At 46.1% G+C, this 12,684-nt stretch overlaps 1 protein-coding gene across 1 annotated transcript; it reads left to right on the top strand.

Annotated features, from left to right (window-relative positions):
• The first annotated feature begins 13 nt into the window (after window positions 1-13).
• Window positions 14-12,648, top strand: capn3a (calpain 3a, (p94)). Its single transcript, XM_076747948.1, has 21 exons — window positions 14-1,726; window positions 2,140-2,209; window positions 3,012-3,130; window positions 3,296-3,429; window positions 3,969-4,137; window positions 4,316-4,399; window positions 4,528-4,622; window positions 4,854-4,931; window positions 5,104-5,264; window positions 5,470-5,639; window positions 5,745-5,756; window positions 6,065-6,273; window positions 7,983-8,019; window positions 8,707-8,784; window positions 8,919-8,976; window positions 9,732-9,796; window positions 10,151-10,219; window positions 10,339-10,417; window positions 11,301-11,417; window positions 11,570-11,628; window positions 11,722-12,648. The coding sequence occupies exons 1-21, from the start codon at window positions 1,475-1,477 to the stop codon at window positions 11,746-11,748; spliced, it is 2,142 nt and encodes a 713-aa protein (XP_076604063.1). The 5' UTR covers window positions 14-1,474; the 3' UTR covers window positions 11,749-12,648.
• The last annotated feature ends 36 nt before the right edge of the window (window positions 12,649-12,684 follow it).

The raw sequence follows: 12,684 nt of genomic DNA, 5'->3' as shown, positions 1-12,684 counted from the left end.
ACAAATTTGAGGTACTTTACTTTTTACTCCTCTACAACATCATATTGTGCTATTCACTCCATTACATTAACGTGACAGCTTTAGTTACTTAACAATTACAGATTTTTACATCCAAAAACATATGAAGAACTTATAAAATGTGATTTTTTTAGTTATAAATTAAACTACCAAACGGTGCATACAAGCTGGAATGATTAGTCGGTTAATCATTTCCATACGTTTTTATGTAGTACTACACTAAGAACTGCTGAAATAAGCTGAATTCCTCTATGAGACATCAAAGGAAAAAGCCAAGTCTAGTTTTTGGTGTTGAGTTTTAGAGCGGTCTGTGGCTAAACGTTGAGTCAGAATCAGCTTTATCGGTCAAATATGTGCAGTCATACAAGGACTCTGACTCTGGTTTAACCATTGTAGTCCACAGAGAAAAGACATGGAGGACAAAAAGACAGAAAAACAAAAGGCTGAACAATAAGTTGGTGCAAAAATCTGAATAAACAGTAAATACAAAGAATGATGAGGCAATTCACGATATATGCAATGAAACTGAAGCTTCCTGCTTTAATACTGTGTTAGACTGTCAGGGATCACTTTATAACAAACTGCTTCGTGAGAGGAAGAAAAGAGGAAGAGGAGAGACAGAAGAGATAAAGAAGACGAGATCAATAGAGGAGTAATAAGTTTGTAGTCAGCCATGGAAGGCGAGAGAAAAGGTTTTTTCAGATGCTTTACGGGCTGATTTGGACGCTCTGAGAGGCTCTTCCAGAGGACGAGATGCTGATGAGACATCAGTGATGAGGCTGATGTCTCACCTGCTACGTATTCTGTGTTTTTCCACCAGGCTGACGTTCATTCCTGAAAGGAAAAACTGCCTCGTGTCACACTGAACTCTCTGATTCTTTAAGACACGCTGGCAGTATCATCTATGCTGCCACTGAATTTGTACTTTTCCGACCAGAGCTAAAAATGGACGATACTCCTCTCGATAGCGTTAGCCTGCTCCCGTTATGCTGAGACTGCTCAATGCTGAGCTCCATTGAGAACAGGTTTAAAGGGGTTGAATGCCTTCTGCTGAGGCAGGGCATCTACCGACCACTCTTTACATGCCCTCTGGCGCGGCCCACTGGCCTTTGTGTCACCCAACAATGATGGCAGCGGAGCACCACAGCCAGGGAGAGATCATTGTTCAGTTCAGCCAATGGGAGAGCAACAAATGGACGTTTATGTGATGTGTGAGTTTCTGTGCGTATGTGTGTGTGTGTGTGCGTGCATAGTAATGCAAAGGTGAATGCATGTGGAGTCTTTCACACCAAGCCTTTGCATCTGCCCTGTGACGAAGGGGAGGGGGACGTCACACAAAGAGAGAGCCAATCAGACATTAGCTGTTTGGATTTATGCCAGGGTTTTTAGGCTTGTAAGACTTTAGTACAAGTGGCAAAAGCCAGTTTTTAAAAAAAAAAAAGCCAGCTGAGACGAGATGCCCTATACACCGTCTGGCTTTTTCTGTGACCGGCTGATCCGGGAACGAGAGAGGAGAGACGGGGAAGGGTCTCTGAACAAGCCCCTCCGCTTCAACGGCCAGGACTTCAACCTCCTGAGACAGGAGTGCCTTCAGAGGAAGAGCCTGTTCGAGGATGACACTTTCCCGGCCACCGTGGAGTCTTTGGGCTTCAAGGAGCTCGGACACAAGTCCAACAAGGTCAAGAACATCGTCTGGAAGAGGCCCAAGGTAGGAGGGGGTTTAGACCGGGTTGGCTCGCGGAGAGGCGCGTTGATCGCAAAGTTAAATAAAGAGGGGATGGATCGCACATGTGGGAGGTGGGACGTTATTTTTGATACGCAGCAACATCAAACCTGCACGGAAAACTAACACTGCTGTGGGATTTAACCCGGAGACGCTGAAGGAATCAAAATACTCCACATGAGTCCCGCACGGATGGATGGATGAAGTCATTCTGTCTGTGTTTTTTGGCTTATTGGCTCTAATATTATGGATTCTTCATCACTTATCCATGTAGAGACAAACGTATTTTAACTGCTTCACTCTCTCTGACACCCTCCGTCCTCAGAGCTGAGCTGAAGTCAGATTGATTATTGCGCCTTTTTAAACCAAACTAAACTCTTGTTTATTGTTGTCTGCAGGAAATCTGTGAGAACCCTCAGTTCATTGTCGGAGGAGCCAGTAGGACAGACATCTGCCAGGGAGATCTCGGTAAATTTGACCTCTTTTAACACTTTTGGCACCGCTGACACTGATCATTTCTTCATTTCGTGAAGACAAAGCATTTAATTTGGCTTTGAGCTGAACTAAAATCAGCCCCGGCTTAATGCTAATGAGTTGAAATGATAAGAGCCAAGGGAAGAAATCCACCTAAAACACTCTAATTGTTTCTGGGTATTGTTGAAACTCACTGAGGGAAGCAAAAATGCACAAGGCATGCTGGGTAAAAAGCGGTTACAACACGTGCAGTGTGACAGGGCCGTGTACGGCTATACATACTGGACTGTATGGAGCCGCTCTCAGCGTATTCAACATTCAGCCCCAGTCTGCATTCAGGCAGCTTGGGGGCTAACAGGGTAGCAAACATCCCGTGGATCCCCCACACACGGCCTCTCTGCCCGCAGCGGCCTCCCCATATTGTGCTTATTCTTTTGGAAGGGAATCCAACCAGCAGCACTTCTCATTGTTGTTCAGTTCAGACTGCAAATAAAGGGGACCGCGGGGACAAAGGTCCTGGCAGACACTGTTAACTGTCACACACACCTGGACAATCGGAAAACACACACGTCAGCACTCGTCGGCGGTCTTTTCCTCCAGCAAACAACAAAATACGTCCAGCAGAGAAGTTCCCGTCAGTCTTTGCTTTTGTTGAAGGTGGCATCACAGCCGCAGAGGAACACGCTGTGCCTTCACGTTTTAACATCACACATAAGACTACGTGACTCATGAAACGGTGCATTCAGGTTCAGACTGTGTTCAGGTGAATTGAATGACCTCCTTTTCTCTGTCTAAGGCGACTGCTGGCTGCTGGCTGCCATCGCCTGTCTCACCCTGAATGAGAAGCTTCTGTACCGCGTCGTTCCCCAGGAGCAAAGCTTCTCAGAGGGCTATGGCGGCATCTTCCACTTCCAGGTCAGAAACACCTCATTTCTCCGTGTGTTCAGCGATTTATTTTGTACTTATATCCTAATCAAAGCTCTTTGATTCAAGTGTTCAAAGTTTCTTGAAGTTGAAGGAACTTCAGCAGCTCCTGACACTCGATCCTCAGTATTGTTTCTCCCTCCTTCTGGCCTACAGTTCTGGCGCTACGGCGACTGGGCCGACGTGGTCATTGATGACCGCATCCCGACCTTCAACAACCAGCTGGTCTTCACGAAGTCCGCTGAGAGGAACGAGTTCTGGAGCGCCCTGCTGGAGAAGGCCTATGCCAAGTGAGTACTAACCTCTGCGTCCTCGGTCTTGGATATTAATGTGAAGAAGAAGAAGATTAAAAATAACTTTATTTAACCAGGAAAGTGTCTCACTTTGATTCAAAAGCAAAGTTAAGATGATAACACAGACTTATAGTAAGATTTGGTGACACTTTGCATTAAGGTGCACATATTCCACATTAACACGCTGCTTGTTAGCATGCATGTTGGCTCTTTATTAGTCATTATAAAACATTTATTAATGCCTTATTCTGCATGACCATATTCTACAACTACTAGGCCATTAACTAAGAGTCTTCCCCCAATAACCTCCTAATTAGTAAACTACAATCTTAGTAACTTTAACCCTTAATTAAACCTTAAACCCCAGAATAAGGCATTAATAAGTGCTTTATAATGACTAGAGAACTGCCAATATGATGCTAAGCTAATGCTAATAAGCAGCCAGTTAATGGTGAATGTGTATAGAAAGTGTTAACTTAAAAGGATATGTCTGAATGAACGACTTGAAAATCGAATCGTGCCTCTTCCCTCCGCAGGCTGCACGGCTCCTACGAGGCCCTGAAGGGCGGAAACACCACCGAGGCCATGGAGGATTTCACCGGTGGAGTCACTGAGTTCTACGAGATGAAGGAAGCCCCCAAAGAGCTCTACAAGATCATGAAGAAAGCTCTGGAGAGAGGCTCCCTCATGGGCTGCTCCATTGATGTGAGTCAGACATTTTTATACACTTGATGTCATGGTTCTGGTTGACACAGAGGTGGAAACATTTCAGGATTTTAATGATTTAGCCGCTTTAATAAAGGCTTTTCAACACTTCCTGCCTCGTTTTCTTATATTTGGAGCCTGGATGTTCCTGTAGAACATGTGCTCTGTGTATCTGCAGTCGCTGGTTCCTGCTCGCTTCGAGACTCGCACCGTGACGGGACTCGTGAAGGGTCATGCGTACTCTGTGACGGCGGTGGAGGAGGTAAAGCTGCTCGCTGACAGGACAGCACGTTAGCGATGATTGGGGCTCCGTTTAAGTGTCCAAAAGAGCAGATTCGGTCAATTTAAAGGTGAGAATCTCCACTGGTCTTGACTTTGTGTTTCCTACAGTGCAGACCGTCTCAGCACAAGGAAGCTAAAGTTCGCCTGGTGCGTCTCAGGAACCCGTGGGGTCAGGTGGAGTGGAACGGCCCCTGGAGTGACAAGTGAGGAGCTTTAACTCAGAGTTAAATCTTTGATGTTCAGCCTGACTCTCTGTCGGGCTGCATCAAATAGTTCACAGCTTGATTTTGTTCAGGGTGACGATGCCATGAAAAAACAGACATTTGAAGCCTCAATTGAAAACCTCCATAGATGGAGATAAACAGTCATGAGGTTTTTATTTATTCCAACATTAACCTCCATCCTTTGGCTGTTTTTCACCGTCTGTCGAGCAGCTCCAAGGAGTGGGCCACGCTGTCTAAGGCTGAGAAGGAGAAGCTGCAGCACCAGAGCGCCGAGGACGGAGAGTTCTGGTCGGTGACGTGTTTTTACACATTAGTAGTAACAGGCTCTCCTGTTTATCTGTTCACTAACGTGTTTTATGAGGAATTAAAACACTGAAAGACCTGTGAAGTGACAGGAAGTGCGCTCTGATGCTGCAGTAGTGACATGAGCCGGATGTTTGGTCTTCCTGTGCTCATCTAGGATGTCGTTCGAGGACTTCAAGAAGAACTACACCAAGATTGAGATCTGTAACCTCACCCCCGACGCCCTGGAGGACGATAAGATCCACAAGTGGACGGTTTCTGTGAACGAGGGTCGCTGGGTGAGGGGCTGCTCTGCCGGGGGCTGCAGGAACTACCCAGGTACCCCCGTCTGCAGGAGAACACAGAGTTTACTCCTCCCTGATCACTCAGCTTGTCGGAGTCAGCTTGCTTTGCTGGTTCAGTCCATAACATGAACATAGTAAAAGAAAAGTACAGTTAAAGTCAGGATTCATAAATCTAAAATTCAAATTCACAGTAAAAAATGAGCTAAATGTGTAAAAAATGCTTGCTCACCGTCCTGCAGACACTTTCTGGACCAACCCTCAGTACCGCCTGCGTCTGCTGGAGGAGGACGACGATCCCGAGGACAACGAGGTGGGCTGCACCTTCGTGGTGGCTCTGATGCAGAAGAACAGGCGGAAAGAGCGCAAGATGGGAGCCAACCTCTTCACCATCGGCTTCGCCATCTATGAGGTTTCCTCCTCTTACTCACCGTTAAGAGACTGTGTGACATGCAGCCGCTTTTTATTACATCAGTGAATTAATTAACTGTTTTTTGTTGCCTCCGTCTGTCCACAGGTGCCGAAGGAGGTAAGGACGGGTGGATGCACCTCTCACAGCGGAGCAGCAGTTTGCAAATTAATTACACCGTCTTCATTCCCATGTTTCTAATTTTTATCATCACCACCAGTTTTTACAACCCAGATTCAAAAAGCATTGCGACATAAAACATAAATAAGATAGAAAAATAAATAATGTATGAACATGTACAAAAGGTACAGTTTCTAAATGAAACTTCTGGAATCGTGTGGACATCAGTCTTGGACATGACTTACCTTGTTTTTTATGTTTATGAGTGTGAGAACATTTCCCACCTTTGCCACTGTGCCCCCCCTCAGATGCACGGGAACAAGCAGCACATGCAGAAGGACTTCTTCCTGTTCAGCTCCTCCAAAGCTCGCTGCAAGTCCTACATCAACCTGCGCGAGGTGACGCAGCGTTTCCGCCTGAGCCCCGGGGAGTACGTCATCGTCCCCTCCACGTACGAGCCGCACCAGGAGGGCGAGTTCATCCTGCGGGTCTTCTCCGAGAAGAGGAACACCTCAGAGTGAGTGGGTGAGGGCGATCGGGGTGGCCAGCAGGGGGCGAGCTGGGTAAGAGGAGGGCGTGGGTGCGTAGTTTCCCCCTGTTAGAGTGATAGAGGTAGATGTGTTTGTCAGAAGATGCTTATTTCATGCTGTGTTCTGTGTGTCCTGGTAGGGCTGGGTATTAAAACACAACATATATGAAGATATTCAGAGATCAAGAGTAGAGCCGCAACGATGAATTTATCAGCTGACAGCTGTTAAATTAATCTGCAACTCGGAAAAAAAGTAAAAATTCTGTGATTCCAGCTCTGAAATGTGAAGATTTGCTGGTTTCTTCACTCCTTTGGCAGTAAACTGAATATCTTTGGCTTGTGGACATTTGAGGACGTCGAGAAATGAATCATCTGATGAACTGACAGTGAAAATAATTTTTAGCTGCAGCCTTAATCAAGACTTTTAATGTAATTGTCTTCAGGAGATAAACTGAAGGTGAACACTGGTTCAGGCTGCAACTAACGGTTATTGACATTATTGATTAATCTGTCAGTTATTTTCTCAAATAATCCATTAACTGTTCTTTTCAGAAGATGTCGTGATTTCCCAGTCAAAGGTGACGTCTTCAAACGTCTCATTTTGTCCAACCGACTGTTCACAACTTAAAGATATTTATTTTTCTGTGACATTAGACCAGGAAAAGCAGCAAATCCCAATATTTGAGAGGGTTGGACTTCGAGGAATCAAACTGAAACTGGTTTGAGCTGCACTGTTTTGATTCCTTCTTCCCACTTATAGTCATGTAGAATATGAAATGTAAATTTTGACTTTATAGAACCAGAAAACAAACTTCAGATGAAGCCGCTGTAGGTCCAGCAGTACCCAGCCCTACTGTGAACATCTCAGCAGCAGGATCGCTTTAGCCTAGAAAATACCAAGTTTACTGGTGATTAGTGGGGGGTTTGTGTGCTTGTGAATGAAGGGGGGGGCTTTGTCTGGGGCTTGGTGGGTGGGACGCAAACCACCAAGAACAAACAATTTTAACGGCGATTTGATTTGTAGAACTGGAAGAAATCGGCCCCAGTTCGAAGCTGTTATGGAATCTTTTTTAGGACAAGCGACTTCAGATTTGGGCATGCACCGGTAAACTTTCAAAATATTCAGTGCTGCACGCTCAAGCCTCCGCAAACATCCACCCCCGTCCTCCACCCGCTGCCCTGGAGGACCAGACAGCACGCAGAGCCCACCTGGACTCTGAGGGACCGGCACCTGTGGGACGGATGTGCTCAGCAAACAGCTCGCTGTGACGGCGTTCATTTCCCAAACATGGCTTTAAATCTAACATGGCTCTCTTTTTTTTTTACAATAATATGATATCACTAGCTTTTAGCTGTAGCTTAAAACAGGAAGGGAGTGGGCTGTGGCATGTAATGTAATGTAAAATCAAGAGGAAGACGCCTTCTGCAACCAAGATTGCCCCCAAAAAATCAAGAAAACAAACAGGTGGTACTGATCTAACACATTCTGTTCACAGCTTCTTTAAGAGTTTGTGGCATCATTTTGACCTTTTAGTCCAGCGTGAGTATGGGACTGTCAGCCTTTGACGTGCTTTATGAGCTCAGGGTTTCACACTTACTGAACTGTCTAACATCTGCTGAGCGTGACGTGCTCGGCTGTATTGAGTGCGCCCACGTGAGATGTTGTTGTCACCAACTGTTTGTTCGTCTTCACCCAGGGAGATAGAGAACAGGATCGAGGCCGACCATCCAGTGGTGAGTGCTCCCAGAGGGGCCGACGTCTTCCTCTGCTTTTGCTCTTTTACCTGAAGTGATTGAAAAAGAGTCGCAGCGTGACAAAACTCCGCTCTTCGGCCGCTTTGGTCTCTGTTTTTGGTTCATTCATTCGGTTCATGCAGCATCTGAGCCATTCAGAGCTGCTCTGGCCTGAGAGCCGCAGAGAAGAGCTCATTAAAACAAACGTGAAAGCTTTTCTTTTAGTAGGTTCAACATGCAACAATAATCCTAATAATGCTAAATGACTTCATATTAAGGCACACATGTTCACCATTAACTAGCTGCTCATTAGCATGCATGCAGGCCCTTAATTAGTCATTATAAAGCACTTTATAATGCCTTATTCTGGTGGTTAAGGTCATTAATGGTTGCAGTAAGGTCATAATTAATGTACCACAACTTTATTACTTATCAATAAGCAGCAATTAGGAGGTTAATGAGGGAAAACTCTGAGTTTATGGACTACAAGTTGCAGAATAAGGCATTAATAAGTGCTTTATAGTTGCTCATAAAGAGCCTTTATGCTGCCAATATTAGGCAGTTCTTTTGTGTGTGTGAGGTGAAAAAGGAAGTTTTTCACATGTTTGATCTCCATGTTTCTCCTTTCACATCTTCTCCCTCTCCTGTCGTCACCTCTTTCTGCTCTGTGGCTCCGTGACGCCACAGCCGGCGCCGGCCTCAGCGGGGGAAGAGAGCGAGGAGGACCAGCAGTTCAGGACTATTTTTCAGGAGATAGCCGGCGATGTGAGTACAGGGAGGAGGTCGAGTCGCAGATGCTTTTCAGATAGTCCTGATTTAATCTGAGAGGAGGTCAGATTTTAATGGTTGTCTCGTCTCTTCTTCTACTGTTTCCTTCTCCCCTCTGGTCTCTCTCACAGGACATGGAAATCACAGCCAACGAACTGAAGAACGTCCTCAACAGAGTGATCACCAAACGTGAGTGTAAGCTGCAGTTTGGCACAAAGTGAAGATGAAGGAGGGCGAGCGCATCAGAAAGCAGAGCAGAGCGCTTAATTCCTGCGTTTACATCACATCAGAGACCACGAAATGAAATGAAACCTCTAGACTGAGCCACGAGCTGCAGCCTGGACTCCCAGACCCCTTCCAGAGTCTGTCAGGCGCTACATGCTGGCTTCAGCTGGAGGAGTGCACTGAACCAATCCAGAGGCAGCACTGCTTTCAAATGGACCAATCACAGGGCACCTACCTTTACACACTGACACCTTTCGTATGTCCCAACACGTATCAAGTCAGATTAAGGCCAAAAGTTGATACTTTGATACTTTTTGTTACCACGTGTTTAAAATGATACATTTGGGTTAAAAATCAAAAGAAGCTATAAAAAGAACGCAGATCTAGAATCAGATTTTCACGCTGAGGGAAGCCTGCATGCTTTTCTGGCTGCTCTGACCCACAATCCCCCTGTTCCAGATCACATACTTCTTCTTTTTACTTCAGATTTCGTGCTGCAGGCTGCGATGGATGTGTGAGCAGGGGGGTCAGAGTTCAAGCCGCTCCATGAAGACGTAGTAGATTGTAGTAGTAGATGCTGCACGCAGCAGTATGAGTCAGAGTAACTCCTGAGTGTGGACACGGAGGTTTTATCCCCGAACATTTCTCAGGCTGCAGAGTGACTTTTAAAGAACCTGTGCAGATTCGATGCTGACGCTCTGCCGTGTGTCTCCCTCCAGATAAGGACCTGAACACAGAGGGCTTCAGCCTGGAGAGCTGCAGGAGCATGATTGCTCTGATGGACGTATCCTTTGTATCGAGTGCATCGGGCTGGCTGTGTTGTCTGTAGGAGGCACAACCTGCCGAGACCCGTGGCAGGGTCTGTGATGGACGCCCGCGGGGGCCTAGGCCTCTTTTCACCTCGCAAACGTGCCGCTGTTTCGGGATCAGGCGTCTCCATGTGAGCGACACAATGGAGAACGCACTGAACTATGACGCAAAAGCAAAACCTGCGGTGACTTTGTGTCAAAGCCGATGTCGAAATGTGACGCTGGATGGATGTTTTTAGCTGAGACGTCAGGTTTAGGAACGTGAAGCCAGCTGTTTTCTGACTGGACTGAAATGTGACACCATTCTGGTCTTAACTGCTCGTGTTCAGATGGACGGGACAGGCAGACTCAATCTTCAGGAGTTCAGACATCTGTGGAATAAGATCAAACAGTGGCAGGTGGGAACGCCGCTTTCCCTCGCTCTCGGTTCATGTCACGGCTGTTTTCTTTCACGCTTTTCGATGTTTCCCTCCTTTATACGTGAACTCGCATCCAACTCACACGTGCTCTCTTTCAGGGAATCTTTAAGCACTACAACGCCGACCAGTCCGGGAGCATCAACAGTTATGAGATGAGGAACGCTGTCAACGATGCAGGTGAGAACTTTCAGCTCATCTGAATCATGAAAAGACCAAAAGTCTGCAGATATTTTGAGGTTTTCCTGCTCAGGTTTTGAGATATCTGCTGTTCAGACACAACAGAGGTGAATGGAGTCTGGGCTGCAACTAATGATTATTTTGATTACTTTCTCACTTCATTGATCAGTTGTTTGGTCTATAAAATGCCAGAAAATGGTGAAAAATGTCACTCAGTGTTTCCCAAAGCTCAAAAAGACGTCCTGCTTCGTCACAGTAAACCAGCAAATGTTCACATTTAACAAGCTGGAATCTGAGAATTCTGACTTTTTTTCTTAAAACATTGCTCATAATGATTAATCGATTACCAATAATTGCTGACAACTAATTGATTAATTGTTGCATTGTGCATATTTGTAAGAGAGCATGTATACATGTATGCAAAAATCAACAACAAACAGCTTTGAGATATTAAATTTAAAGTTCGATGACTCTGGAAAGACGAGTTTCGGAGGCAGAAATCTCAAAACCTCAGCAGATGAAAGCAGATAAGAAGTCAGAGAGCTTCAGGTCATTTTGGTGAACTGATGCTTTACAGTTGTTGTTTACAGTATTCGTATACTGAACATGTGAAAATCAGACATTAGAGATTTTACAAATGTGATTTAAGCTGCTAAAAAACTAGTTTGGAATTCAGATCATTAATGTTTTATCAAGCAGATCGTGATACAGGACTCATGTTTCCTGATTCACCTCTGAACCTGGTTTAGCTGATGAAATGAACTCCTGACAGAATCGTGTTTTCTGGCTCTTGATGTTTGCAGCAGCAGCACAGCGTACAGCCTGAACTCACCCTCTAAATCTTCTTGTCACTGTACAGTCATGTGTCTTGTGTCCCGCTCAGGCTTCCGTCTCAACAACCAGCTGTACGACATCATCACCATGCGCTACGCCAACGAGAACATGAACATCGACTTCGACAGCTTCATCAGCTGCCTGGTTCGGCTCGAAGCCATGTTCAGTAAGTCAGCGCCCCGCCTGCGCCGCCGCTCGTGTGTGATGTGAGCCGGGGTTCAGGTGGGACGCGGCGTCCATCAGGGTTGTCGTATTGTATCGTGAGATGAAGTGTGTTGTGTTGGATCAGAGATGCAGTGTGATGGTTTTTCTCCGCAGGGGCGTTCCAGGCCTTTGATCAGGACGGAGATGGCACAATCAGACTCAGTGTCCTGGAGGTAAGAGCTTCGACGACACCAAGTCGTCATTCAAGTAGCTTGAATGTGGACTGAAGTACAGCAGACTCACTGAACCTTGCTCTCCCTCTGCAGTGGCTCCAGTTGACCATGTACGCCTAGAAAGGCCCATCTTCTCCCAGGTGAGCTCCACTCCACACGAGGACCAGACCTGCCAGCCTTTACCTCAATATTCAGTGTGCCCGATCGTCGTTAGCTCTCATCCACCTCACCTCCAGCCCCCCCTCCCTCAGTCCCAGCAGCTCTGCTCTCTCTCCTCCGGCATGTCACTTTCTAGTTCCCTCTGTTTAGGCCTCAGGACTTTTGAATCTCCTCTGCTCTTGTCCTTCCATCATCATTGAAATATCAGTCTTTTTTTTTTTTTTTTTTTTTCTCAGACACCCTCACGTTAAACACTTGTACGGTACTTTTCTCAGGCATCAAACACACACAACCTCTTTTTTTTCTGTCACAATACCTCACGGAGCTCCTTCTACCACCCCTTATGTTACCTTCTGTTATCACACTGAGCAGCAAGGCCGTTCTTCCTGTGTTCGATCCAGTGAACTGGGCTCTCTGGTGGACAGCCAATAAACTTGTGAATCACTCCTGCACCTGTTATATTTCTGATAATACAACCAACACTTTCTGCAGGACTTCGGGCCTCCCGAGCAAATATCACTCTGCCCCCGCCCTGTTTTTAATCACTTATTTCTGTGAATAAAACTCTCCTGCTGGAATCGTCGTGGGCCTCTGGGATCAGTCACGTCACCCCGCCGGCGGCTGCGCTCCAGTCTGATGGACAGCGCTCCCTGGTGGACAAACTCAGGCTTCTTTTGTTCATCTCAGCTCTGCCGGTCTTTCAGCTCTTGGCGGAGCTGACCAGTTTTTACTTCAACATCGACGTTCAAGGTTCAAATACGGCTTTGAGAGAATATGGCTGATGGGTTGGACTGCAGCTTTTTTGTGATTTTTTCCTATTAAGGCTTTGGTCAAATGGGTGTACTGCATTTTTAACCATTTTAACCAAATAAATAAATGTGTAGTTATTGGTTTGAC

This window comes from Chaetodon auriga, chromosome 14 (genome assembly GCF_051107435.1).
Source record: "Chaetodon auriga isolate fChaAug3 chromosome 14, fChaAug3.hap1, whole genome shotgun sequence".
Lineage (NCBI taxonomy): Eukaryota > Metazoa > Chordata > Actinopteri > Chaetodontiformes > Chaetodontidae > Chaetodon > Chaetodon auriga.
Note: the sequence above shows the minus strand (reverse complement) of the source record. Positions and strands in the feature narration are given on the sequence as shown.

Excerpts from the sequence above, each read along its gene's own strand:
- capn3a (XM_076747948.1), top strand. The coding sequence starts at position 1,475 with ATGCCCTATACACCGTCTGGCTTTTTCTGTGACCGGCTGATCCGGGAA. Across the intron at positions 4,932-5,103 it reads GCCGAGGACGGAGAGTTCTG|GATGTCGTTCGAGGACTTCA; the intron begins GTCGGTGACGTG and ends GTGCTCATCTAG. Across the intron at positions 5,265-5,469 it reads GGGCTGCAGGAACTACCCAG|ACACTTTCTGGACCAACCCT; the intron begins GTACCCCCGTCT and ends ACCGTCCTGCAG.